Raw genomic sequence first — 13,260 nt, 5'->3', positions numbered from 1 at the left:
ACCCCAGAGCCACAACCTGTTCCCAGAGGCTATTATCCCCACTGCTACTATAGGCACTATCTCTCCCTACTATACCTGCTATCCCACAGCCCCAGTCCCTTCCCAGAGGCTATTATCCCCACTGCTACTATAGGCACTATCTCTCCCTACTATACCTGCTATCCCACAGCCACAGTCCCTTCCCAGAGGCTATTATCCCACTGCTACTATAGGCACCATCTCTCCCTACTATACCTGCTATCCCACAGCCACAGTTCCTTCCCAGAGGCTATTATCCCCACTGCTACTATAGGCACTATCTCTCCATACTATACCTGCTATCCCACAGCCCCAGTCCCTTCCCAGAGGCTATCATCCCCCCACTGCTACTATAGGCACCATCTTTCCCTACTATACCTGCTATCCCACAGCCCCAGTCCCTTTTACAGAGGCTATTATCCCCCCACTGCTACTATAGGCACCATCTCTCCCTACTATACCTGCTATCCCACAGCCCCAGTCCCTTCCCAGAGGCTATTATCCCACTGCTACTATAGGCACCATCTCTCCCTACTATACCTGCTATCCCACAGCCCCAGTCCCTTCCCAGAGGCTATTATCCCCACTGCTACTATAGGTACCATCTCTCCCTACTATACCTGCTATCCCACAGCCACAGTCCCTTCCCAGAGGCTGTTATCCCCACTGCTACTATAGGCACTATCTCTCTCTACTATACCTGCTATCCCACAGCCCCAGTCCCTTCCCAGAGGCTATCATCCCCCCACTGCTACTATAGGCACCATCTCTCCCTACTATACCTGCTATCCCACAGCCCCAGTCCCTTCCCAGAGGCTATTATCCCCCCACTGCTACTATAGGCACCATCTCTCCCTACTATACCTGCTATCCCACAGCCCCAGTCCCTTCCCAGAGGCTATTATCCCCCCACTGCTACTATAGGCACCATCTCTCTCTACTATACCTGCTATCCCACAGCCCCAGTCCCTTCCCAGAGGCTATCATCCCCCCACTGCTACTATAGGCACCATCTCTCCCTACTATACCTGCTATCCCACAGCCCCAGTCCCTTCCCAGAGGCTATTATCCCCCCACTGCTACTATAGGCACCATCTCTCCCTACTATACCTGCTATCCCACAGCCCCAGTCCCTTCCCAGAGGCTATTATCCCACTGCTACTATAGGCACCATCTCTCCCTACTATACCTGCTATCCCACAGCCACAGTCCCTTCCCAGAGGCTATTATCCCCACTGCTACTATAGGCACCATCTCTCCCTACTATACCTGCTATCCCACAGCCACAGTCCCTTCCCAAAGGCTATTATCCCCCCACTGCTACTATAGGCACCATCTCTCCCTACTATACCTGCTATCCCACAGCCCCAGTCCCTTCCCAGAGGCTATTATCCCCCCACTGCTACTATAGGCACCATCTCTCCCTACTATACCTGCTATCCCACAGCCACAGTCCCTTCCCAAAGGCTATTATCCCATTGCTACATTCAACAGGTGAATTTCTGGTGTGTTGAGTTTCCCCACACTCTTCCACCTAGTACTGCAGCCCAGCTGTTTGGCCCAGCAATTTGTTGGGTGCATTGCAAAGTTATCTAGACCCTTCTAAAGACAGATTTTCATTAATGTTACATCTCATTTAGTAGGGAATAGGTGCCTAGAGTATTGTGGACTTTGGGCATTGGATTATCTTTTTTTAAGCTTTTATCTCAGGTCTGTAGGGTTTGGCAAGAGGCCTGTTCCATCACCACTGCTGATCTGTACCAGCTTGTACCATTGTTTGAGCAGTGGGCAATATGGAGGCACTCACTCCCCAATTACCTATTGTTTGGCGCTAATGACTTATTTATAATGTGGCATCTTGCATTTGCCTGGCACTGCTGGTACATTATCTAGTTTATTACATGGTTATTTCTGAACAGCTGTTTGTTTTCCCTCATGCTTCGGTTAATATATCTGCCAATACGGGGAAAAAATGAGAAATTCATTTTGGTTAAAATAATCTTTTAAAGATTTTTGTATATATTTCTTTTTCTCTCTAGAGACAGAGACGGAAGGCTGCTATTAGATATCTTTGATGAGAAACTTCACCCTCTGTCAGTAAGTTCTGATCTCTCAAGTATATAAATCTTATTTATGTCATTCTAGGGCCCACCACTCCTCATAACTATGGGTGCACAATTGCAGCCTCCTTAGCAGTCTACCACACAGCCTGCCGGTATGCTTGGTTAGGAGGGGCCCAGCAGGACCGTGTTTTCTCCCGGGACACCAGTGGGCCAGTCCAACCCTGGGAGCATCAGTTAAAAATCAGATTTAGTCCCAGATTCTATGTTCTATTTACTGCCCAACTTTCATGATACATTTTTAATTGCAGAAATCAGAAGTCCCCCCAGATTATGAAAAGCATGACCCAGAACAGAAACACATTTACCGCTTTGTTCGGACCCTCTTCAGTGCTGCCCAGCTGACAGCTGAATGTGCCATAGTAACTTTGGTGAGTATGTACCCTGGGCTGGACACTGGAGGAGAGGCAGTAAATATTTGGAAATACTGGGGTGACAGTGTTTAGGTCAGGAGCAGGTGTGGGGGTAGCAATGGGTTAAATAATGCATTCCATCCAGTTAGCAGCGAGCATTTATCGGTCCAGTGCAGTTAGAAGAATAAAATATTTGATTGGTTATGGGTTACTAAACCTGAAATACACAAAATAAAGAATTCGCCTTTAGGTGCCTCTGCACCTGGGCCACAGCTGTAACGCTAAGAGACAATAAGTGACGAGTGAGGAAAGTGCTAATGTGATGAAAGAGAAAGTCATAAACTAGTTTGTGTGCGCGCTCAGGTAATACTAAGTACACAAAGCCACAGCTCTGTGACATGGTGCCTGCTTCTTATTGCCCACAGGTGTACCTGGAAAGACTGTTAACGTATGCAGAGATTGACATTTGCCCAGCAAACTGGAAACGGATCGTCCTGGGCGCCATCCTCCTCGCATCGAAAGTTTGGGATGACCAAGCAGTGTGGAACGTGGACTACTGCCAGATCCTAAAAGATATCACTGTGGAGGACATGTAAGTGCCCTTTCATTCTTGCTTGCACATAACAGGATTAATTCTAACAATAAATATAATTATTAGAGATTCCTTTTAGAATAGTGGATCCCTTTGCATTTTACCATATTTATGGGGATCTTTATTGTCAAAAGCATTATTTAGGGCCTGGAGGTTGCTCTTGCTTTAATACTGGAAATTATTCTTGGAAAAACTTATTTAAATGCCAGTGACAGCATCATTTCGGGATCAGTTTACTAAAAGGTTCACTTTGCAGGTGTCTGCCAAAAGCATAACTCTCATATTTACTGAAGGAACAAGAAACATTGGGATGCAGACTTCTCGGGTGCAGTTTTTTTTCTAACATGAGCACTGGTTCAGAGAACAACCCTAGTGCTTTTATTCACTGGGGGCACTAAAATGTTAGGTATCCTATCAGTGAATATGACTATGAAGATTTTCATTCATCCAGGTCATGGTATGTCTAGTATAAATAAATCTAAAGCAACTGGACTTGTTAATTAATCATAGAAGACGTTTCACTACTCATCCGAGCAGCTTCAGTTGAACTGAAGAATCTGCCCGGATGAGTAGTGAAACGTCTTCAATGATTACTTAACAAGTCCAGTTGCTTTAGATTTATTTATACTAGATATATCAGTGAATAGGTATCCCTCCGTGAATAGGGTTTTCCTTGTTTTCCTTTAAGTATCATTTAGTTGCTTATTGTTGAATATCCTGTTGGATTAGGGCAAAATATGCCAATTCAGTTTGGGTTGAGTTCTTTTTGCTCTCCCCAGTAGGATGAGGGGGACATGTATTGACTCATAGCCTGACTGCTTGGTTGGAAAATAGATATATGGCTACAAACCAATAGCTGGGCAAACATGGCAAGATCCATTTGTTTCATGAGGTCACCAAACAGATTGGCAATGGACTAGCTGGGCCAAATCTGATTGTTGTTTCTACCTTGGCCCAACGATTTGATTGTACTGCAGACCAATGAAGACCTGTTGGCAAAAGACCACATCAGTGGGCCAATGTAGTTGCTTTCAGACATTCCAGATATAAGGACCCATACAAGGGCCAATATGCTGCTGACTCAGTCTGGATGGGCCACAGTTTTATTCAGCCCACGTGAAAGCACTTCATATATGACCCAATCTCCTGGGCCTAAATGGGTTTGAAAAATAGAAAAAAATTCAGCCAGTATCTGCTTATTACCATTTGGGGTGCTGTTCTACAATAGCACTGTGATAGTTGCCCCGTGATTGGCTGCAGCCATATTTGAGATGCAGCAAATTACAGAGGAGAATGTAATTCTGAAGGCACAAGGTTAATCTGATGTCCTGAGTGAGTGGCTTTCTATATTTTGCAGGAATGAGCTGGAGCGTCAGTTTCTGGAGCTGCTACAGTTCAACATCAATGTTCCGTCCAGCGTCTACGCCAAGTATTATTTTGATTTGCGGTCACTGGCAGAAAGCAACAATCTCAGCTTTCCCTTGGAGCCCCTGAGCCGGGATCGTGCATGTAAACTTGAGGTTAGTTATTTCCCTTCTCTTGTATTATTTGAAGCTGACTGATGCAATGGAATCCTATGCCTTGCCTGGAAATAGGGAACAAAAAACATTCAGTATTTAGCAGCATGTAAGCATAAAATAGTTATATGGTCCAGTAACTCACAGCAACCAGTGAGCACTTCAGAGTATTAAAGGCAAGCATGTCATTGGCTGCTGCAAGTGGCCACATACGGGTGCATTTATTAACATTGGAGGAAAGCATCACCGGTGATGTTGCCCGTAGCAGCCAATCAGCAATTAGGTTTGAGAAGTCACCTACAAGTTAGAAAACAAAAGCAAAGATGTTGCTATGGGCAACATCACCGGTGATGTTAACACACCCCTTAGTGGCACAAACTGTTCAAGATAAAGCCGTGTCAAAGTCCATTACAACTTCACTGGAGATGGTAGTTCAGAAATGGCAAACCTAGTTGCCCTGTAAGACTCTGGTTGACATATTGATCTGGGAAATATTGGCACATTGGGGTATCTTTCATTGGTAGATATTCTTAATGAAGTAAACCCTTTTAAACATATTGCAACACACAATTAGGGCCAAATGCTAAACTATGCAGGGGAAATGACATATTTTTGACAATTTTTTTTTAATTTGTCCCTATATTTCACAGGCCATTTCTCGCTTGTGCGAGGATAAATACAAGGACTTCCGAAAATTAGCCAAGAGGAGATCAGCAAGCGCAGATAACCTGACTGTCGTACGGTGGTCCCCCGCCATTATATCTTAACAGCGGCTTCTTCCGCAGGCCGCACTTGTCTTACGTACTGTTTTGTCTGGACATTTGTTTGCTTTTGTCCTAAGAAAGCAAAACTTTTCTCTTTCTTTGAATTCTATAAAATTTGGCAAGCCTCCCTTACAGTGCCTCCCTGTCGCAAGGATGGGATACATCATCCACTCTCTGTCTCTAAGTCACACGGAAGCCATGGAAGTTTCTCCCCACCTCTTCTGCAGAGGAATGGAAACAATAGAAAAAGTGAGGAGTAAACAAAGTAACCTACAGACCAGAGGAGGCTTCTGTCCCTTCTGAAGGGAAAGGAACCAGCATTATGGGATGCTGCTAACACTGATCATTATCTGGCTTCACATTTGTTTGCTGAGGGTCCGTCCAGCATGGCTGTACCTCCCTCTGCGCAGAAATGCGGGTCTATGAAGTAGTAGGCGGAAGGATCTAGGAACGGACCAAAACGTTTTTCCCTTAGAGTTTAAATGAATCTTGCAATTTTAACGCATATCTATTTCTTTTATATTTTTTTATCTGTTTGTTTGGTTGTCTTACAAGTTGCCAGTGACGAGAGTACAAGAAGTAGAAGAATGTGATTGGCTGTTAAACAAATGAAGTACTGTTATCTCATAATTTTAATTTCTCGCTACCAGGCCTGGGCCACATGAGTCTCCCAGTGTGGCTTTTGGGGTATGGTGGGATGTCGAGTTGCTTGGAAGCCACTCCTGATATCCTGTCTATACTTCATGCAGTAGGCTGCTCTGTGGGGTCTTTGTATGGCACCCATCCACCTGCTGAGCTGGGCTGTTGGCAGCAGTTAATACAAGCATCTAAGTATTACCTCGATTAGAGCAGGGAATATGCTGCCTGCTGCATTCTATGGTGGCACTCATTTTCGTGGCTGCAGGCTGGCAGCAGACATTCGGGGCCCTGCCAAGAATTAATGGCTGCTTCCTCATATCTTTTGAATACCAAGAGAAAGCTGCCTCTCTGGCCCCAGCTTTACACAGGTCCATTTAAGATGTGAATTGTTTTTTTGTACAGTGAAATAGGGTGCATTAAAACCATAGATCAGCTTTTTCACTCTTCTAATCAGACCTCCCATGCAAAGGGAAATGTTACCCTTTTTCCTTGAACTGATATTGAAGTATGAAGGTATAGCTTATTGTGCAATATATTTCCTTTATACATAAGCGTGGGACTTCCTTTTGCATTTTTATCTGCTCAGATATCCTCCATACACTGTATCCACCATGACAACATTGGCGGCTCTTCGACTACCATGGAGAATGCCTCAGCTGAGCAACATGGCTCCCTCTCTTATGTATAAGAGTATGCCTGGAAGGATGCTAAACTGAAGCTGTTATACTTTACGATCAGTTTATTTATTAAGCAAATAGAGAAGTCAATATTTGGAAGTAGGAAGATTGCTTCATGCAAAGATGCATTTCATGTTTATATTTGTTGCTATTTTTATTACATTTCATTGTTTTTCATTGCACACATTGTTTAATACCTGACTTCCTATAGGGTGGTTTTGACCACACCCATAGTTGGTTGCACACAGATGTAGATCAGCACACTGGTTAGTAAGCCTGTAACGGTGGGATCTGGTCAGAATACGTTCATATCCAACCTAGCCCCTTCCAACATCAGAACTATAGTTTTTTTTTCAGGGATATCTGTCCAGGAACTTTGTTAATTATGTGCCATTATAATGCACCCAGTATTGACTATATAGAGACATCGGAAAGAGATACTGTCTGAAAATAAATACGGATTTGCTTTGAAGTGAAGCAGGATCGGGGATAAGCTAAGGGCTGTGCTTGCATTCCAGTGCTGGGCCTCAAAGAAGGAGCAGTTGGAGTTTAGTTCAAGCCCTTCCCCTCTCTCTGGAGATGCAACCATTGTGCAACAAGGTAACAGATATAAGAAAGCATTGGTATATTAGTCATTCACACACAGTTCCAAGAATATGTAGGACAGCAAATCATTTTTCATCCCAAATCCCACCCCAAGTTGACCTTCACACTGGGCTTTTAAGATGTATCTAGGAGAGCAAAAAGGCTCTAATCCAGTAGGCTAGGCAAGTTGGCTCTCAGTCCAACAGGATAGGCAAGTTGGCTCTTAATCCTATAGGATAGGCAAGTTGACTCTCAGTCAAATAGGATAGGCAAGTAGGCTCTCAATCCAATAGGATAGGCAAGTAGGCTCTCAATCCAATAGGATAGGCAAGTAGGCTCTCAATCCAATAGGATAGGCAAGTAGGCTCTCAATCCAATAGGATAGGCAAGTAGGCTTTCAGTCCAATAGGATAGGCAAGTAGGCTCTCAGTCCAATAGGATAGGCAAGTAGGCTCTCAATCCAATAGGATAGGCAAGTAGGCTCTCAATCCAATAAGATAGGCAAATAGGCTCTCAATCCAATAGGATCTCATTGAAACTGACCTTTATGCTGAGCCCTAACCCCCCCTCCCCCCAGGTGTGAGAATCACTGCCTTCAAATGTCCCCTGTAGCTCTCAAACTTGAGGGTGCTATGTGCTACAGAGACCACCCACCTGCTCCCTGCCTTTAGTGGAACTACTTTTAGGAACGTAACAGCTGCAAAGGACATTGTTCACCCCCACCCCCCAATCATCTTATTGAACACTACTGGGATGCAATGGCAGCCTAATGCTTATCCATAATTCTGCTTCATCTAGAAATCATTGTATTTAACAAGGGGGTGACAGTATCTATTTACAAGAAACGCCATTGCTTCTATTCTCTATTATTTCTGGCCCCTAGTGGCTGAGGGGGCCAAGTGGATACCCAGGAATCCTTTTTATTTTCATTGCACCCACAGCGCCGAACCAAAAGTGCACTAGGAAGTCACTGATCATTCCTAAGGTTCTGAGTTGCGTTCTTGCTGTTTATTTATATTGTGGGTGTACTATGTGCGTGCAAGGAGTGTGCAAGGTTTTTTGGTCATTCCTTGGTTATTTTATATTATTTGCTTTGTCTTGCAAAATTGGTTCTCTTGAGAGGTGGTTTCCTCCTGCCTGAATGGTAAGGAAACCTATATAGGCCCAAAGAGCTGGCAATCAGGACAGTCTATGCGGTTTATTGCTGTACGGTTTTTATTACAAATGTTGATGATTTTTGTACTTCCTAGATTTTATATCTCCCCCCCCCCCACCCGTGGGTTCATTCCTTTGCAACCAGGTCCATTTTGCAAGCAATATTCTCAGACTTTATATGTTTACCTTTAAAGCAGCGTAAATCTGTTTGTGTATATATAAATATATATATACAAAATATTATAGTGTGGGAAAAATACAAACAAACAAACCTCAAAAATGTATATTTTTCCAGCTTGAATCATTCCTCCGCCCCCACCCCCGAGCATTTAAATTCCGTGCAAAAAAGCAAATGGGTTTTCTAACCGGCACATTGTAAACAAGTGCATATGTATTTGTGACTTACAGTGTGAATTTTAGTAATAAATGGAATTTAATGAAATGTGTATTGTTTTATTTTGTTTGTTTTTACTATGCACAGCTTATGTTAGGGGGCATTTGTCAATAAGGAAAGTAATATGACAGTGCAGTGCATTGTGGGTTATGTAGTTCCTGCATGCTATCTATAATCTGTGGAGAAGTTAGAATTTGTAACATCAGTATTTTAGTCCCTCCTCCCCTGCCAGGATTGCAAAGTACCCAAAAAGAGAAAAACTGTTTTGCAGCTGAATTTCAGCATATACAATGGTATTAATTCATACCTCTTGAATGAACAGATCACAGTGATAAGTATATTAGTGGTTTTTGTGTTGTGTGGGGCTGATTATAGCTGGTCTCTGTGGTCATACAGGAAAATATCCTCCTGCAATAGCCAGTAGCAATTAAAAGAGATGGGTATTTCATTCTGTCCTCAGTTATGGGTCCTGAGGTGCAGGGCTGCTACCAGTAGGGTACTACAGTCAGAGGCCCCATGAGCTGCTAAAGTGCCATTAGCGGGCCCCATTCTACTTGTTTGCAGGGCCCCTCTCCCACGGTGTCCAGGTGACTGACTGGCTAATAAATGGGGACCCCATAATTACTGGTAACAGCTCTGTCAAGACAGAAGCACATTTAATTTGGGTCCCATTGAAAGGAAACCTAGATAATAATGAACTCTAAGGACAAAAAAATTGCATTTGAGAGTTTTCTGCACATAGGCTTCTTAGATACAAATTACCAGTAAATTAATAAGTAATATTATAATTTAAAGGGATGATATCACCTCAGGGACAAAGGTTCAGCCTGGGTTTACTTGAAAGGGTTGAACTTGATGGACTCTGGTCTTTTTTCAACCCAATGTAACTATGTAATTGGGTGTGCGTGTGATGTGGGGGTCTCATTCACAGGAACACTGGTAAAGAACTGCATATGTGTAGCCGTCAGTACCAGCAACCAATCAGCAATGTGTTTTCAAGAGTCTATTACAAGTAAATAGTAAATCATTCCTATAGAGTTCTCAGTTGTACATGAAAGGATACTTATGCATATGTATTATATATATATATATATATATATTTATCTTTGTTACTAACATAGTTGTTTTTATTTTAATGTTGCAGGCGGAAACCCACTGATGGAACACATGGGCTATATCAATATGAAGGTATAAAGCTAGTAATTCTTTTTCCTGTGTGGGATGTGTAACTAGGCTCAGTGATCAGACTGCTGCCGGGTGGTTTCTGCCTACTGATGGGCTTTTCTCCCCTTCTCAAGGCTGGTTACAGGCCATGGGGGGGGCAGAAGGGATATGTCCTAGGCCACTAGAAAAAGAAGGTATGTAAATTGTAATAGATGTATTATAACGCCTACATGTCAGAGGTGTTCTTTAAAAAGTTCAGCTGCAAAGCAGTTTTTCTCTTTCTGCATCATTTGAAATCCTGCAGGGGAGGAGCGACTTAAACATTGATGTTATAAATTGTAACAACTTTTCCACAGCTTACAGACAGCATGCAGGAACTACATAACCCACAATGCATTGCACTGTGATGTTCCTTTCCTTATTTACATCAAATGTACAGGGAATTGTGGGATTGGGAGGAGGCAGGCTGAAGACAGGCTGAGGACAGTCAACTACTGTTAAATTATACTTGAGTCACAAATTAGTCAGTCAGATCAGCAGGGGAACAGGGGGTGGGGCTTAGGGAACTGTTCCAAACCATATTACATAAAAAATCATGAAAAGGCTGTGTTTTAATTCATGTATATTGCAAAGTTGCTTGAAATGATGTTTTAATTTCAAAAACCTTAAGTTGTGTTTGGACGGAGTTCCCCTGTAATAAAACAACCAATAACCTGTACAAGAGCTAACGAGGGCCTGGCCTATAAGAGCTTACAATCTAAAGGTTATATTAAACAGTAATCAGAAAATACTATATTGGGCTTATCTGAGCATTTGGTCCCAAGGTTATTGCCTGGGGTATGTGGGGGACCATACAGACTACAGTTCAGCCCTTCTTTTCCTACAGTTCTTTTTCAACTTGCCTAAATGGTTTCTGAATGAGCCATTATTAATGGGGGGGCTGGAACACTTTTGACTTCAACTCAAGCCATTAGGCTGCCAACTATGGCCAAGGTGGCATCTACTGTCTGTAAGTGTATGGCACCCTGAGGGTGTGTTTGCCTTATAAGAACAACCTTGGCAGCCTCAACCATTAAAAAAAACCCTACATCAAAATAGGGGCTAGAGTATATTGTCCCTTAAAAACACTTTGTGCCTGTAGATCTTAGCACATTACTAGTTACAGCATTTCCGTTCTGGGAAAATTATACTGTTTCTGTACTTAGTTCTGGGAAATGGCATCATACTGTTAGTGGGACAGCCATGCAATTATTTTTGGGTGGTAGTTTTGATTGGAGACCACAGTGACATATTAGGTTAGCCAAACAGCTGCTAATGGATTAGAGGCAGTTTCAGCCATGGCAGCTATGTGTGGAATGCCATTGAAGTCTATAGGAGGAAGAGGCTGGAATGCTAATGCTGTGCCACAAGTACTGTGCAAGGCGCTTTCTATAGTGATAGGTTGCTACAGGCAGCAGGTGTGCTGAACAGATAAAGGCCAGTATGGTACATGTCCTGGGCTCTAAATGATCAAGGACATACCAGACCTCCATGTAGAGGAAAGTGAACACAACTGTGATGTAATACAATGCAATACAATACAATACAAGTCCAGGTAGGCAAAAGAGGGGGCATAGTCGGGACTGGAAAAGGGAGTGGGAGTGGGTTGTGTGCATGTACACCAGGAGGTTAATCCTAGGTTTGTTTGCTGCAGAGCCCAGGGCTATGAAGTTGCACCATTGGCTCCAAGTATATTTGCATATACATACTTGGGAGCTGCTATACAGGTTGTTCTAACCATTGTAGGCCCAGTCCAACACTGGCAATGGTTGCCACCTTAGCATAAGATATTCACCCTGAGAAAGGGGAAAGTTTTTCAAATACCGCTAAGCTGGCAGCCAGTGTTGGACTTGGGACTACAATGGTTAGAGCAAGCAGTATGGCAACTCTCAAGTATGTATGGTTGGACCCAGGCATGCAACTATATGCTCAAAAGCTCATTATGTGTGGACAGCAGACAGCCAAGTAGTGTCAGTAGTGAAACAGACATGGAGCATGGTTTCCTTTCACAGAGGGAGTGATAGTGATTCCATTAACCCCCTGTCCCAGCAGTCTAGAGGTTAACTCATCCCAATTTGAGTGCTGATAATGGGATTGGCTGTGTTCTGAACAGGGAGCCTCCCCTCAGCAGGACTGGCTTGGGGTGAAGGGTGATGACGCCCATCAGTCTTCCTAGTAAGGGTGCGCGGTTTCAGAATTAACTTTGGCCTCCTTGTTTGCGCCATTTGCTGCTGCTAGAGGTGCTGCTCCGTCCCCACTGTAACACTTCAGCTTTACTGAGTCGCTCTTATCCTACCTGGCACCAGGGAGCTTCGACAAGCACAAGCTTTGGTTAAAGTAAAAAATATATATTGCCTCTTTGCACTGTATCCAATAAATAGGCCCCCTATAGAGCATTTATTCAGCAACCACTGGATATTCCAGTGAGGCAATAAATATTTTATTCATGTGCACAGCCCAGGGCACCCGTACGGGATCCCTAGGAGAGTCGGGCATAGTACCCCAGGTCAGTGTGGTTTGGTTTTTTTTTAGCCAGGAGAAGCAGACAAACTCCTAGCATTAGATGTGACACTGCCCTTTAACAGGCATATCCTTACCCGAGCTTAGGGACCCACTCACACTATACTGTATTGTATATAAAGAATATAAATGGCACAATATAAGGCTGATTAGTAAATAATACAGATTATTAGTACATGTCAGCTCAGAAACCAGTGCAATTAGCATCAAAATTTAAAAACCAGCCCCGTAGCATCAGCTAATATGATCAAATCTCATTTTCTACTTGATAATTTGTGACAACCCTTAATAGCTTTTCAACAGCTGCCAAGAGCCCAGTGAGCATGTGCAGTGCCACTGACACTCCAAACAAAATCCAAGATGGGCAGCTCCTGTGCACAACTTTGAAGGCCTGAGTAATTACTGCTATAGTCATGCTGAAACTTTAGGCTGGTGCAGAAAGTTCAGTATATAAAATATGCCATTTATATCCATATTTGTTTTTAGGGTTTAGTTCTTCTTTAAATTATTGTGATGTGGGAAAAAATATCATCCCCTGTAGTTGGCTGCAGATGGTAACTAGAAAATCTGCCATTCAGTCTGTGCACTTATTTGGTTTTGCTTCCAAACGATGGAGTGCTGTCGCATTCTGGAGTGCAAGGAGCTGTGCCCAGTGCTGACAGTAGGATAGACTGCAAAGCATGAAAAAATGGCTGCTTTTGCCTGTAATTGTGCACCTTACAC

General features: G+C 43.3%; 1 protein-coding gene across 1 annotated transcript in view; it reads left to right on the top strand.

Annotated features, from left to right (window-relative positions):
- Positions 1-8,864, top strand: part of ccny (cyclin Y) — a 90,210-nt gene extending 81,346 nt beyond the window's left edge. Inside the window, exons 6-10 of the mRNA XM_002935160.5 lie at positions 2,058-2,115; positions 2,390-2,509; positions 2,917-3,083; positions 4,441-4,603; positions 5,251-8,864. Coding sequence (XP_002935206.1) covers positions 2,058-2,115; positions 2,390-2,509; positions 2,917-3,083; positions 4,441-4,603; positions 5,251-5,367 — 625 coding nt within the window. The 3' untranslated portion in view covers positions 5,368-8,864. The remainder of the gene's footprint in view (positions 1-2,057; positions 2,116-2,389; positions 2,510-2,916; positions 3,084-4,440; positions 4,604-5,250) is intronic.
- Positions 8,865-13,260: the final 4,396 nt, after the last annotated feature.

Source organism: Xenopus tropicalis, chromosome 6, assembly GCF_000004195.4.
Source record: "Xenopus tropicalis strain Nigerian chromosome 6, UCB_Xtro_10.0, whole genome shotgun sequence".
In the NCBI taxonomy this organism is placed as follows: domain Eukaryota; kingdom Metazoa; phylum Chordata; class Amphibia; order Anura; family Pipidae; genus Xenopus; species Xenopus tropicalis.
Note: the sequence above shows the minus strand (reverse complement) of the source record. Positions and strands in the feature narration are given on the sequence as shown.